The sequence below is a fragment of the Xyrauchen texanus genome, chromosome 16, assembly GCF_025860055.1.
Source record: "Xyrauchen texanus isolate HMW12.3.18 chromosome 16, RBS_HiC_50CHRs, whole genome shotgun sequence".
Lineage (NCBI taxonomy): Eukaryota > Metazoa > Chordata > Actinopteri > Cypriniformes > Catostomidae > Xyrauchen > Xyrauchen texanus.
The window spans coordinates 3,660,939-3,677,104 of NC_068291.1; the positions used below are offsets into that span (position 1 = coordinate 3,660,939).

Genomic DNA, 16,166 nt, shown 5'->3' on the forward strand with positions numbered 1-16,166 from the left:
CAGACTTTGCAGAGCTTACTTTGATTTTGACAAATAAGACCTGTACATTCGCAATATCCTTGGTGGTCCTGGAACAACATTATCATAAACCAATCAGATTTTATGGTTAGGCTAAAGATATTGATTCAGAAATACATCTTACTTGGCAGAATTATTGTTATTGACTCAAAAGCATAGTGGCTTTAACCAATCATTAAAATTAAAAGAGTTGTAGTCAGTCCTGAAGATCACTATTCCTGAATTCTATTTATAAAGAAAACTAATTGGTGTTAAGTAATTGGGTGACTAAGCATAAATGTTCCAATTCTATCCTAAAAATATTGATGATATGAAGCTAACCTTAAAACATATCTCATTTAGGAGAACAGTGAAAACATACTTCATCAGGTCAAGGTAAGTTGAGAAGATAAATGGACAAAAGGGCAGTATATAGTTAGAAGAGTGTTGTACCTTCACAGCAGTCCTGCCACATTCGCAGATCAATCTTAGGCAAATCGTCACAGCTTCCATAGCCATGCGGGAAGTCCACCACACTGAACACATCTGACTGGATGTGCGTGATATTGTCGCTATTATCACAAAGTACCCGAGCGAGAGAGGCCTGCTTCAACTGGGTCAACTGAGCAGGGCTAAAGACGCCAGGGTTCTCGTACCAGAACCTGCCAGTACATTACAAATCTTTCAGCATTCTTTTGTCCTACACAGGGTAATAAACTACACAGATAATAGAGTTCTATAAATAGAGTTGAATAAGATTTCTTTAAAGATGAAGGGTGTAATTTTTGGCCCACTTGCAGCAATCAAACGGAATTGAGAAAATAAGAACTGTTTTCAAACAGGTTTCTAAAAGACCCTTCCTCGTCACCATTGGTCAAAAACAAAATAGTCCTGCCCTAAACCAATGCCACTGGCTGAGCCTGAATTTGTTTGGTATTTTCCGAATGTAAAGAGAGATGCAGAAAATGACAGGGGAGAAAGAGGGGAACAGAATCGTGAAAGGACCTTGAACTCATGTCCGTGTATATGGGAGCACTGCCCACAACTCTAAGATTCTAACAAGAGCAATATCATAAAAGTTACCACAGAGGCAAAGTGTTTACACTCCTTAGGGAGTCAACCTGCCAATGGCGTACTAAGTTGTCTCTACACATTACCTGGGATTGGAGAAAATATCCCAAAAATGACACCCTTCAATTTAAATAAATTTAGTTCTGAGGATTAAGGACAGGAGTGGGCTGGAAAAAAGTCTTACCGGTCACCATCTTTTAGTCGTTTGAACTGGGTTGCCAGTAAACACATGAGAGTGGGTCCCAGCCGGCTGCCAGGCACCAGATCTTCAGCCATCAGAGCAGGAAACAGGTCGATATTCAGAGGTGTGCCATAGAGCCTGATAGAAGAACAGACCATTATACTGAGTCAAATGTCCAATGTGGTACTCGATATTATTGTGAAACTAATGTTGAACACCATTGTGAGACTTTTTGTAGTTTACCTTTGAAGCTTCTCCCGTACACTCGGGTTCTGAATCTCATTCTTCAGGTCCGCAAATGTCTGAGCTGAGGAGAGGTTGCAGAACACTCTGTAGTCATTATACGGGGGTATACCATGATCACGACCCCTTTGAATGTTCATGGCAGCAAGGTCGAGAGCTACAGCATGTGCCATGGAGAAAAGACGCTCTGTCAGCTCAGTGTTGAGCAGTTGAGTGGACACTCGCATTTTTCCTGCCACTCCAAACAGTCCACGAAGCAGTGGATCAATACCTCCTTCATTCACAATGCGGAATGGTGAGAAAAAAGCTTTATGCAGCGAGATGTGCCCTTGCTGGATTGGCTGGAAGTTTTCATCCAGCCGGTACAGAATTGGATTAATGAGTGTGTGGCCGAAACGGAAGGCAGCAGTTGCAAAGGCGTTAAGGATTCCAGCATTGATATTGGGATTATAGCCATTATAGTCACCCATTAACCTCATGCCAGCCTCGCCCAGTATTTTAGGCAGCCAATGGCTGTAGGTTATATGCTGCATCTGGGCTCCAACTATCTTCCGTGCTTCATGGTAAATGGTGTCACCATCCCAATGGGGGTTGAGGCGTAGCAACTCACTGGCTATGCGGTTATGCTCACGGAACCAAACCGTGTGCATGGCCGTCAGCCCAAGCTGCTCGTTGGCACGATGGTCACCAGCAAGGAAGCAAGGAATGGGACTCTCGTTCTCATCCCGCATGCACTCTGTGGGTGGCCCGGTGGCAAATGGTAGCAGTGGTTTGCCAGTGCGTTGAACAATTCCCTGCCGTAACATACCCCTATGGCTGGCCAGGTCACGTATCTCTTCTGCTTCATGCCGTGAGTTGCCATAAACATTGGAAGCATCGATGTATGAGGTGAGCTGGTTCATCTGCTCACGTGGATACACCGAGTTCATAAGCAGAGAGGTCATTCCACTACCGCAAACGGGACTAGAGCGCACAAAGAACATGCAACGTGCTCCACTGCGTCGTTGACGTGGGTCATTGGGTGGGAACATTATAGCAAAGCAAGGTGGATCATTGGTGCACACCGAGGTGCACAATTGTCCATCTGAGAAACGCGATTGGCTGAGAGCTACAACGGTTGAATCCAGATCGTGGTCCAGGAACTGGCCCCACTGCATTAGCATGTGCGTATAGCGATCATCTGGGGTGATAGTCTCTGATCCTATCATGGTAGTGGACACCAGGCGTGGAAGTGGCAGAGTGAAGCCATTGTGTTGTCTCTCAGTCGCACCACGTGGGAAATTGAAGCCATTGTCATAGACAGGCTTTAGCAAGCGCTCAAAGGCAGTAAGGGAGGCACCCCACATTGAGTGCTGCAGGTTGTTACAGGTGCCATCATGGGTACGATACTTCTGATGAAAACAGATGTCTGAGCAGTTGTTAAAGCGCCGGTGGGCTGTGCAGCCAGACAAGTTGGCTATCATATCCAGGAAACGTGGCGACACCAAGTCATTGTAACGGAAGGCTAAGAAATGGATCACAATTACAAAACAGTACATGTCATGTAAAATGTCACATCAATTATGAATAACCTCAATGATGAAAGTTATTTTACAAAAATTATAGATAATTAGGGCTGTCAATTTAATGTGTTAGTTTAATTAAATATATATTAATATATAATTAAGATAAAATTACATTCAGTCATGCCCTGATACGTATGTAAATTCTGTAATAACCATACCATCTGAGCAATTCAAGCTTGAAATACCAACTTAAAAGTTTTTGCGAATCTGCAGTCAGCCCTGTTGGGTTGCTTACACACTAAAGATTTCACTGTACCAGAGAATGCTGCGAATGCATGGATTTCAATGGGTATGGCGGTCTGATGGATGGAGAGGAAAACCACAAGGATTTGTGAAAGTGACACTCCGTCATGCAACCAAAAGTCCAGAATCCACTTGAATTCAAACTGATACAGCTCTGTCCACAGCCTCCAAATGGAGCTTAAGCATTCCTATCTGTCAAATGTTCCATTGGAGCTTTTCTTATTGTGTAGGCATCATTAATACAGGCAATGCATCTCGCCACACTAACTGAAAGCAGAGGCAGAGCCATTAACACAGGACACATTCATGTGTTCAAAAACAGCTGGACAGAGTGCAACAGAACGGAACAGAACTTATGGGTCTGTGCTCATAGTGTGAAAACAAAAAGACACAATGGCCAAAGACATCCATTTAAAACAAACAAAATACTGACTTCTCAATTCACTTTTAGAAATGTCTATGGAATATTTTACATATCTGCCACATAATCTTAGCAAATAGTGATATATGCTTTTAATTGTGACTAGTTCGATTAATTCATCAGCATACTGTGTAATTATTCTATTATAATTTGTAATTGACTGACATCTCTATACATAATACATGTGTACTTAGTCTCCTAATATATTGTGATTAACAAACAGAAGGCAGTCAGCTTCAAATGCAGGCAATAGTGCCTGGATAGATTTGGGTCATTCTTGTCAGTGAATGTGTCTAGACTCTAGATGGTAAAATGCTCTGATTGGGGCATGGCTTGTCTAAACATGTGGGACCCTTTTGTCATAGTGTGGTGATGAAAGTTGCACTGTTGTCTCAACCAGAAACAACAGCGAGTTGTCTCTGCAGCAGTACAATGAGCCACAGTGTCTGCTGAGTGTTAGCAGTTATTATTTCTGCAGACACATTTCTTTTGCTATATACTGTTGGACATTTTAATGTCAACTACTTATATTATATAGAGGTGGTCTTAGTATTAACATCTGAGCACAAAGGGACAGTTATATGAGATACCTGTTCCATTAGTGTCCACCATGAGGCCATGGTTGACATGTCTCTGGATGAGGAGGAGAGTCTGCTCAAAAATCTCTCCTGCTCTGGCCTGCTCCACTGTGTAGGGGTCCCGGGGGTAACGGAACAGAGCCAGAAGCTCGGCAGGGGTACGGGGAGATCTGACAATGATGGTGGTAATGAAGAACACATTAACTTCTCCACTCGCATAAGGGTCATTCCATCTCAACTCAACCAGATGTCCCAGGCTCAAAAGTTTTTTACATGTTTTTTTTTCTTTTACCGGTGAAAGATATACATAAAGATATAGATTTGTTTTTGAAAATTTTACAATTTAAGCATGGAGTCACATTAATAGCCCCATATCTCTAGGATTTAACTATACAGAAGCTTACAAATGAAGATAGGAAAAGGAAAGTTCTGAACCACAATCTAAAAGGATATTAAGATATCTTTAAAACTTCTAGAGTAATAGGCACACCAACTTTAGGAAAAAACTACATAAAAAGTGTTTTTTGGACTCAAATAATTGGTGATAAGGTTTTTGTTTTGTTCTAAAATCATAGGCAAAATGTATTTCACTCCCTCTACAAAATAATGCATTATTCAGTACATTTTGGTCCATTGCATTGATATTTTGGCATATTTTTCAAAATGATTCATATATGATAAATGTTTTTAGCTGGGGACATTTCTGAAATTTGGTTGATTTGACATGGAATAACCCATAAGACATTCAGACTTACTTTAGAAGACAATGCAAATTCGCAATGTGTGAACCTGTATTATGTCAATCTTTGTCTTGAGAGTAAATTCAGTTCTTAAATCCTCAAATTACGTGCAAGCAGAATCTAGGAGTTTAAACGTTCCACAATTAATTGTCCGCAATTAAGCTAATCAAGTAAAAACCTATGTGTTACCTTCTCAAAAGCCTTACAACTCTGTTCACTGTGAAATAATGCATCTTAAAATTAGTGCTGGGCGATATGTTTTTAAAAATGAAATCTCGAGTTTTTTTCAGCCTATTGATGATATTCGATATATCTTGATAATTATGTACTTGAAATGGCAAATTGAAATCAGATAACCATAATTTTATGAAAACAGCCATTGTAGCAAGTAGATTCAATATTTTAAAGGCACTGAATAAAAATAATATTTTACATTTTAAAATTAAAAAAGAAATGTTTTCTTACAGTTTTGCACTAAACACAAGGGAGAATGAGATCTAATCATTGTCATTGATTTGCACTTTTATATAAATGTTTTATATACAATGATACATAATAGCTTATTATAAAAGCATTAACCTTCATATATTTTGACAAAAACAAATTGTGAAAATCTGGTTGAATATTGCATGATGCAAAATGATTACTGTGGGATCCAGTCAAGTTTATTATTATAATACTGAGTTATCTTTTGAGGATTAGATTTGTAATATTTAAAAGTAATATAATTTATTTCCTATTTACTTTGCCTGGAACTTTTATTTTGACACATCACATGGAGCTTTTATTTTGACACTTCACATGTAGTTTTTATTTTGACACTTCACATGGAGCTTTTATTTTGACACTTCTCATGAAACATCTATTTTGACACCAAAAGTGCTGTGTGTAGTTTAAAATGCTCCAAATACTTTGTCACTCCAAATATAATCATTGTGATTATATTGTGAATATTCTATATATCGCCCATCCCTACTTAAAATGTTACACATCTGACCTAAAATAGCAGTCTAACTTTGTGTCTATGCATATTTGACCTCCTACAGTCTGTGTGATTTATTGCAAACTGTCTACTCGTTTAATTTTTTTTTTTTTAGGTTATTTATGAAAACTGGATAAAACCTGCAAATAATAAGTTACCAGTTAGCAGCTTTGTTTGTAGTTAATTCAAATAAAAGCTTAAGAACACTAAAGTCTTACAGAATTAATAGTACTTTTATCATTTGGAGTTGGCTTCACTTCACACATTATCTCTTAAGAACAGAGAATGTGCCAATTTAAAACAATATAACTGAAGTAATATGTGTCAGATACACCGCCACGTTTTTTTTTCGGTAAGGGAGTGCATAAATAAAGGCTTTTGCACCTTTAAGCACAAACTTCGCCAAAAATCTTGACTCATGTTATGTTTAAATAAAATTTCAAAGTAATTCAAGGTTTTCAGAGGAAATATGACATTAAATATGTAATTCAAACTTGAATCACAACCCAACCTTTGGCAGATTCTCTTTACTAGGATAACATCATACAAAGACATTTGCATTTGAAGCAGACCTCCAGTTCTGAAACAAACACTCTGAATTATCTAATGCTGACTGCTGGCAGTGTGCTCGACAAACAGAACAAACTCCCAACAGTTGATCAAGCCGAAAGTGCAGGCGTCTTCTCCACTATAAGTTAGGAATCGTACCACAGTGACCAGCCCTGGTCCACAGCATAGATGGTCCCAGTAAATTCCTGACATGTTACAGCATTGTGACTCACGGCAGAAGAATTGTTTTCATGGCATGTTGTGCCTGCCCTGCACCACTGAACGCTCACCCGTCAAAGAGCTGCCTCCTGGTGGAGTCTATTGCACTGTTTATACTCCGAATGGCCTCTTCAAGGGACGTTGAGACAAAAGGATCCCCCTCCCTGCTCACCTGTGGGACTGGAGACACAGAAACATCCTGTAAATGATTTTCATTCAAAATTAGAAGAAAAAAAAAAGCAGTATCAGAGTTTACATGCGTTGGCCTGTATGTCTAGTGAAAAGACAGTTTGCACGTTTTCCTTTTATTAATAAGGTTAACTAAGATTGGGCTTTAGAACTTCTGAAGATACTTTATGGGTGGTTTTATTTGCACTTTTAGTCTCAATGTCATTTTTGTTATTTTCTCCCACTGAAAGTCATAAAACTTTCAAACAGTGTTATTTTTGATGACATTTTAAATGTTTCTGAAATATTTTGACCGACTGCTTTGAATTGCTAAGGCTAATTTTATTTTACAAACATTTTCTAAATACACAATACAATATTAAATCATATTTTCACACCTTTTTTGTAATTTGGCTGCTTGATTGGAAATGACGGAGAATAAAAATATTCTGCTCACAAGCGATATTTCAATTGATTTCTTCAAACATCGTCTTATATTTCATCTCAAGCACGCTCTTCACTGACATTTTTGTCCACTTGCTTAATAAGTACACTAATGTTTGAAAAAAATATTACAAAATATTAGGGGCAAAATTGTTTGGTCATAATTTTTGAAAAATGTATAGAAACATTTTCACACATGTATTAAAATGGTTTATGTTTATTTCACTCTTTGTTTAGGTTATCGTAGTTTTTGTTGCATTACCACCAAAAATTACGACCTGTCCCTTCTTTTATTTCTTTAAAAAAGAAAAGAAAAATAGAAGCACAAATCTAGGTTACAGTGAGACACTTACAATGGATGAATTTAATAAAAACATAAATTCTTCAGTTAAAACTCTGCAAAGCTGCAAAGTTATTGAAATAAAAATTTGTATGGTCATTTTAGGGTTGACGGCATTACCGCGTCATGGCACTGAATGTGCAAAACTGGAAAAAACTTTACACAGATGCTGTTAGTAAGTGATGTTATCACACTAAAATCATGTTTACATGCATATTGTTTATGTCTTGTGGCTATACTTTTGAAACAGTGAGTATTTTAATGTTTACGGATTGGCCATGGTAAGTGCCTCACTGAAAACCAGATTTTTTCTTTTTTTTAAAGAAAAGGAGGGATGAGTCGAAATTTTTATTTGTGGTGATCAGCATTGTGCCACAAATACTGTCAATTGAGCTTAACCTGTATTGAGCCCAGAATATTCCTTTAAAAAATAGCACATATACCAGTAAAATAGGATTGTGACTATCAACGTGCACTCTGACGTACGGAGTCACGTTATTAAACAATATGGTGTCAATCGCAAGAGAAGTTTGTCTTTGGGAGAAACACCAACACAACTACATCTGGTAAGAAACCTAATGAAGTTTTTACATTGAAAGCAGTTTGATTCAAAAGAATAGACTCTCTAGTTTCATCCAATATGCCATTATTTTTTAATTTAAGCGATTTATCATATAACGGCATGCTGTTAAACACAATGACCACATTCGTGGACTGTATGCTCAGTCTTAGTTAAAATATCCTATATTCACTGTGATTTATCACATTGAGAAATAATGGGTGCTTCCAAAAACTGCAAAATGTTGTTTTCAGAGGCTTTATATGGAGTTAGGATGAAAATAAGGTGCATTTTGAACTGTTCTGAGACCAGTGAAGACAGCACACTTGAGCTTAAGTCATTCCTTAAACAGGGAGCAAGGGAGCATCCTATAGCGCTCTATAGAGCAAAGTGCATTCAATTCAAACTTCCTATTTAAAGTTCAGTTTCAGGCTGCAGATGATGTTTGGATCACTCAACATGTTTGACAGACATGGGACAATGATCATCAGGATATAGATTCAGAATTTATATTATATGTGTCATTTTATTTTAACATGGTTGGCAGTGATTGGATGATGCAATATTTGATCTAATATGATGTCTGTAACGTCTCAAAAACACAAATAAACAACACTCCGGGAACAATTTGATTAAAACATTCTGACTTTTTATAGCTTGACATTATTTAAAATTTCACAGCTTAGTCCCACTGTCCACAAATGTGGACATACATCTTTATTTGGCCCAGAGACGCCTGAATGTTTCTTAGGGGCTACTAGTTACAAATCAAAAGGAGAATGGTAATAGCACCCAGCTGTCACACAGGGGTGTCAGGAGGATAAATCATCGCTTCCGGTTTGCAGCAGTATGCGCGTGTAATGTAATCGAGTTGGCATGTTCAAGCAAGAACAGATGCACGTGCGACACATCCAGAAGAGCGGTGCTGTTTACAACTGAGTAGGAGGAATGCTGTACAGAAGCTTTGTTGGTTTTGCTTTAGATCTGTATTTGTTTGTTAAATCACAATGGGGCATTTGTGTGCTATTCCTGGATGTTTCAACCAAGAGAAAAACATGCGATTATGTTGTTAACATGCCAATGAGAATACATCACTCGAGAGACCGCGTGAACTCTGCCCCCTTTCGTGAATGTGCATACTGCTGCTGACCGGAAGCAATGATTTATTGTTAAAAAGTAACCATCTGGATGACGCTTTATGCTGACTGTATGTTCTTTTTGGAGCTTCAAAGGATGTATCAACATTCACTTGCATTCTAAGGACCTACTGAGCTAAGATACTTTTTTATTTTTCTTCAAATGTGTTCAGCAGGAGAAAGAAAGTCATACATATCTGGGATGGCATGAAGGTGAGTAAATTATGAGAGAATTTCCATTTTTGGGTTAACTATCCCTTTAAATTGCTACTGCTTAGACTCCACTTCCTCAATCCTAAATATGTGATTACAGTCTTGCACTCTTACCTTGTACAGTTAGCACCATGCTAGATGAGGAATAGCCAATGGAGTTACGAGCGACACACTCATATCGACCCCTATCAGCGAGCCCCACATCTTTCACCTCCAGATAGCCATCCGGATTGATATGAAACTTCCCACTCTCTGTTATCTGGACTCCATCCTGCAGATCAGGACCAGAGAATGTTTGAATGAGTCTGGTCACAAAATCAAGACAGCCCCATGGGGACCAAAGTTAATGGACAATACAGATGTATGGACAAAGTTGTTGTGGAAGGAGGCAGCCCATTGGTCTAACCTTGCTCCATGTGATGATAGGTGTGGGCTCACCCTGAGCACTGCACGGAATCTGGACATCTGATCCAGACTCCACTGTCAAATCCCTTGGAGCATTTGTGAAAACAGGCGTTACTGATGATGTAAAAACACATGTTAATGATTACAGCGCACAGAAAAACAGCTGAATCTATCATGTGAGACGTGCACATACACACGTATGACAAGAAAAGTGCAAGCACAGGTCAGATGTGGAGTTCGTGGAGTTCCGTCTTAGAGAGAGGCATATGTGAGGCTTCAAGGCCAATCCTTGGTTTGTTTAAAGAGCTTAATCTAAACATTTTAACCCCCCCCATGTTAAGAGCTGGAGCTAGATGGGATCACTTGATTCTGTGAGTCAAAGTCATGAAATGCTAAACTTTCATCTAGTGCAGTGGTTCTCAACTGATGGGTTGAAAATGATAAAATGCAACTAAGCATTTCATTGAGCAGAGTTAGGACAGCAAAATAAATCTAAGAAATTGCGTCCCACGTCTTTGGTTGTTGATGTCTAAGGCACCGTGTCTACAATATTTTAGCGCAAATGTATCTATTACTTGGTTAGCCAAACTTAACTACATTTTCAAGCGGAGTGACAGTAGTTCATCTATTTTCAAAATAGTGTAGCTTTTCCAGTGCTGGGAAAACCAAATCATTTTAGTGAATCGGTTCTTTCGAACAGTTCATGCTAATGAACTAGTTTTCCTAAATCATTCACTGAGTCACTTGAGCCCCACTCAGCCTTAAAGCTGAAGTATGTCATTTCTGCAGCACTAGCGTCATCAAACAGATTTACAAGAATAAACATTTTATTCAAAACATCATTCTGAAAGAGCCCCACGTCTGTCATTGGTCAAACAAAAGATAGTCCCATCCCCAAGTGCGCTTGACACATCTGGATTAAAGTTAGGTTATAAGGCTCTTCTCCAACATTTGATCATTATTTGATGAATTCCTGCTAATACGATTGATAGAAAATGTATACAAACTTCTCTTTAAATTAATATTCATTTTACCACCTGTTTTCATCTGGCGGAAATAGCGCAAAGAAATTTCCAGCGGGCAATTTTTGAGAATTAAGTGCAACCTATAAGCCTAATTTACATACAAAAAGGCTGTGTTTGTGCGGAAATGAATGACAATTGACTTAAATACTGAAGAAACTGCTATTTCAGTGTTGATTGTGCCTGTTTAAACTTTATGTCGAGTGGTTGGTGAATAAGACGCTGCGTTTTGTGTTGAAATAGCAAACGCAAAAGTGGCGCAACTGTTTAGTGAACAGTGTTTTCAGTTTTCAAGAAAATGTACTTAGTATAAATGACTTATTTATAGTTGTCTCTGCATATTAAGGTCTATAGGAGAAAGTATTTTAAGACCGAAAAAGTTACATACTTTAGCTTCAAAGGACCTTCACCTTCTTTTTTAAAGTGAAATATTTAATGTATTGTTGCTGTTTATCACTATAATTTGATTCAGTTATCTGAAATAGAGTATTTTCAAGTTTATTGATGTATATTAAGTATAATATACAGCACATGTGTATTTCATATGGTTGCCAACCGTCCCGTATAATTGAAGTGAAGTTTGAGATGCCATTTATTTGATAGATGTAAAACGGGAGGTGATGTCTCTCTCTTTGGCGTAGGCCCCGTCCAGCAGTCTGAGGGAGTTGTACCCGGAACAGTCATGTCCTGCCGGAGATAGGAGGCAGGGGCGAGGAGCCTACCCCCCTGCGGGACAGGGCTCAACTGGTGGTGGTTGCAGTGTTAGCACACCGAAAAAGCAATGTGATGGATTGTGAGCAGACTTATAAAGCATTGGCTTACATGCGATTGGCTAAGAGTTACCCAGCTAATGATGTGATGATATACACCTGCTGGTCTTCCCGCTAGAACTACGCTCCACTTCCATTAATCGTCCCGCATAATACGGAATCGTATTACCATGTTTAATTTTGTGGTTACTTAAAACTATGGTTAATTTTCATACAGAAATGACATATCTAATTAAATATATAACTATCAGGTGATGATTGCAATATCTAAAATCTATCTTCAATGTAGCCACTTTCTGTTGCTTGTAGTGTAGCTAATCACTTTTTTTCTACCTTGACTGTAGTTTTTAGTGATGAGTAGCTTGTAGCTTGGGAAGCTACAGATTCTTAATAGCTTCCACAACATGGAAGCCAAATTAAACCGATTTCACTTGCAGAAAAATAAAAATATTGGGTCCTTAAGCAAAACCAGTAGAGAAGCACGGATCTAGTCCATATTTCCCACAATCTGCAGCTGTTCTACCTTCACTAATAGCCATTAGAATTACACCTCACTACTGCCAAGAACTGTAAAGTCACTTTTCAATCTCTCTCCAAAACTCTCCCCTTTTCTCCTGATATTTTTTCCTCTTCCCATAAGTTTGTTCTAAATAAAACCGACCATGAGCAAAGTCTATGCCTCGGTTTTGATGTAAATACAAGCGGTTGTTATGCAGCATGTTAACAGCCATTACTACAAGGAAAACTTCTAGCCATGTGGGAATTTCAAAGCGGCATGCTTTCCTGGCTGTTCCACAAGCCTGTAATAAAGCTTAAGAGGTGGTTTGAAGGAACTTACAAGCAGAGACCTGGTCTTACGTATCTCATTGACACTTTATGAGAGCATTGTTCAACTAATTGTAGGCTTTACTTGTGGGTAAATGACAAATTAGTTTATGAAGCCAACCCTCCATTTTTACCATGTCTAGTCTTGTTCCAAAAGAGGCCACACATTCAGGTGTCAGTGAATAGGGACATTTTTGTGTTCTTTAATTTTTGTACTTTCAGTGCAGAGATTAAATGAGGAATTGACTTGCTGAACAGTTTATGGGTCAGTGATTCAACAAGGGTTTGGTGTTATGATGGTATACATAGTAACATGCAATGGTAGAAATGTGTCTTTATTTGAATGGCTATCAGTGAGCAGGACTGCTTAGAGATATTTACATGTGAGACAATGAAACAATATGAGTAATGCAAACTGTCCAAAACAAGTCAAGATGAGGAAGAAAAGAAAAGGGGTTTATGGTTCTGAAGGGTGAGGGTCAAAATCCCTTGGCTCTTCAGATATATCAATACATACATATATATATATATATATATATATATATATATATATATATATATATATATATATATATATATATATATATATATATATATATCCTTTTATATCAATATCTATCTGTATTCTGTTGCTTAACTTCTTTAATAAAGTGATGAATTAACTATATGCATGATCACATAATCAATTCTATTTTCTTATGCATAATTGAAATATACTTTGAATCATATGTGTGTTGAATGTTAATTAGTCTCTTTTAGGAACATTCCAGAGTCTCTCTGTCCTGCACGTCGGCTGAAGGTCTTTTGGGGATAAGCTTATTTGTGACGCTCTCCAGCCTCTCAGGGGAGGGGGTCAGGGGGAATGCGTTAAACATGTGTTCCAGATGTATTCTGTGTTTGATTGTTACCTTTCCATGACTAATTATATGGTTTAAAGTCCTATGTAATAACACCTGAATAGTAGAAGTGTGATTTTCTCTTATTATTTCTTTAGGGAACAAATGTATGTTATTTCAACCCTCTCCTCTACCCGAGGAGTGAATATTTTATCTCTCTGTTTTGGTTCAAATGGCCTGATAATGTGTGCTCTGGCTCTCTTGTGCCCAGAGAAGAACTGTCGTTCGTCAGTGTTTTGTGTGTGCGTTTGACCTTCTACCTAGGTTTTGAACCAGGGATGCACACCAGGCCGACTCGAAGACGCTCGCGACCATCTGCGAGGTCACTTCAGACGTAAATCTCGAGCTAGACGACAAGTGCGCTGATTAATGTTGATAGGCCATTTAACTATCTATATGTTGTGACTTTATGTTCTTTTGGCCAATCAGGAGTAAAATAATGGAATGTACGTCCTTGCAAATGGTATAATTGATGTAAAATTTTGTGTAAGGTACGAGTTAGCTTTCGATCTCCTCGTGAGACTTTGTCGCTGGCTCTACCAATTTCACTGCAACTATTCTTCAGTAAATTTTGATTCTTTAATTGAATTTCTCGACTCCTGGTTTTCTTTCTCCATATCTGGTCCGGGTCATAACTGTTATACCCCTAACAGTTTGGTGGAGGATTCGGCAGGCAATCACTCCGTGGTGACATCTCTGGCAAATCAGCAAACAAGGTAGGAAGCTTTTATTAATTGTTAGGGCTGTCTGACTGGAAGAGATTTTGAAGGGGAGCGGGAGAGCTTCACTCCTACGAGGCGTGTGAAGAGTAATTTAATTAGAAGTATAAGAAGTCGCTGAGAGAGCTGTTAAGGGTTAAAACAGCAAACAGCGCAAATGAAACGTGCTCTGTGGGGTGCCCAGGTGGGCATTGGTGTAGCACCACCCCGGCAGAGTGCGTCCCTGGACGGGAGGTCCAGTGGCACCGTAAACCTGCTCAATCTCTTCCACCTCAGATAGGGGTACCCCGAGCTTAGTGAATCAGGCAGTTAGGGATTCAGATATTAGGTATAAAATAAAATAAAATACAATAGGGATTGTTTTGCCAGGGATGCATCAGGAGCGGTCCCAAGTAAATAAATAAATTGTGACCTGAATTGGTATGGATCAGTATATGTGACCAGGATGTTTGTGAAGAATACTTTGTGGTGAAATTGGTAGAAATCCAGTATTGTTGCTGCTATAGTTAATTTATCCGCTAAAATATTTGCTGCTAAAATCTTTTCGGTAGTGATTTTCAACTGTGACCAAGAAAAATGACTGATAAAGGGAATTTTCTGAGTAGTTCTGACCAAAACGAGGAGGGCACACGCTGTAAACAGCTCTGCTCTGACGAGCTCAAATCAAAGAAATGTGCACAGCTCGTTAAGGAAATGGTCAGTCAGGGGTTTGATTCTGATTGGAACGTCATGCAGCAGATTGACTGGCTGCAGAACAAAAAAGACGCTGATAGGGCCAAATATCTATCCGTGTTTGCCTATTCATGGATTTGTAAACTGGGTGGTATACCTTTAAGCCATGAAAAGGCAATTCCAAATATGATGGACGGATGGTCTAGTTTGATTGCCCAGCGTGATAGAGTGGCAAAAATTATTGGGCAGGAAGTCGGCTGTGATCTGTGTAGTTTGAGTAAGGGTTTTGAGGCTGTTTGTGAGAAGGCAGAAAATGCTGTGAAAAATGAGACATGTTGTTGAACAGTGCCATTGACATCAGATATTGGGAGGGTTTGCTTCGTTGGTGCTCTGTAAGCTGGAGCCGTTTGCAAACACGTGATGATGATGTTAATGTGGGTAAAGTATCTGCTGTATCAGTTGAAGTGGAAATGAGTCCCCGCAATAACATAACCTGCTATAATTGTGACGAGAGGTACCTCTAGAGATTGTACCAAGCCTGTTGCCAGATGCAGAAATTGTAACAGAGAGGGCCACATTGCTAGACATTGTCGTAGTGGTAAACCACAAATGTATATCATAAATCTGTTCCTATCCCTCTAACCATTTCTAACTCTGAAAAAGTCTATTGGACTGAATTTTGGGTAGGGAGAAATACTGTAGGGACCCTAATCGGTGTTGACATTCTGAAAGAACTCAAAGCTGATGTTTTGCTTTCTCAAGATAAGCTAGTGCTTGGCTGCAATGAAACAATTCGCTTATCTCAGAGTGGCCCCCACCATGAGCAGAGATGTGCAGTGGCTGAACCTGCTATTCTAACTGAAACTCGCCCTGAGTGGAAGTTTATAATTTCCAAATTTCCTGATGTATGGGCAAAAGATAAATATGATTGTGGTTTAGCACAGATTCAGCCACTGAGCATCCCACGTCCTTTGCATGAAGCCAGAAGACAATATCCTTTGAAAAATTAGGCTCGAGATGGAGCTGACACTGTTGTAGATGAATTATGCAAATGGGGGATTGTGATTCCCTGTTCCTCTCCCACTAACTCTCCCATGTGGCCTGTCAAAAAGCCAGATGGGAGCTGGCGTTTGACCATTGATTACACTTCTCTGAATTCAGTGTCTGAGAAAATGCACCCTCTGGTGGCCAACCCCGCAACTATCCTA

General features: G+C 38.9%; 1 protein-coding gene across 1 annotated transcript in view; it reads right to left on the reverse strand.

The window, feature by feature from the left end:
• The window catches only part of LOC127656724 (peroxidasin homolog), a 127,086-nt gene that overhangs the window by 24,030 nt on the left and 86,890 nt on the right, over nucleotides 1-16,166 (reverse strand). The window contains exons 13-19 of the mRNA XM_052145207.1: nucleotides 10,056-10,168; nucleotides 9,764-9,920; nucleotides 6,861-6,969; nucleotides 4,312-4,469; nucleotides 1,493-2,996; nucleotides 1,253-1,387; nucleotides 451-659 (exon numbers count right to left, since the gene is read on the reverse strand). Of these exons, the coding sequence (XP_052001167.1) occupies nucleotides 451-659; nucleotides 1,253-1,387; nucleotides 1,493-2,996; nucleotides 4,312-4,469; nucleotides 6,861-6,969; nucleotides 9,764-9,920; nucleotides 10,056-10,168 (2,385 nt within the window). The remainder of the gene's footprint in view (nucleotides 1-450; nucleotides 660-1,252; nucleotides 1,388-1,492; nucleotides 2,997-4,311; nucleotides 4,470-6,860; nucleotides 6,970-9,763; nucleotides 9,921-10,055; nucleotides 10,169-16,166) is intronic.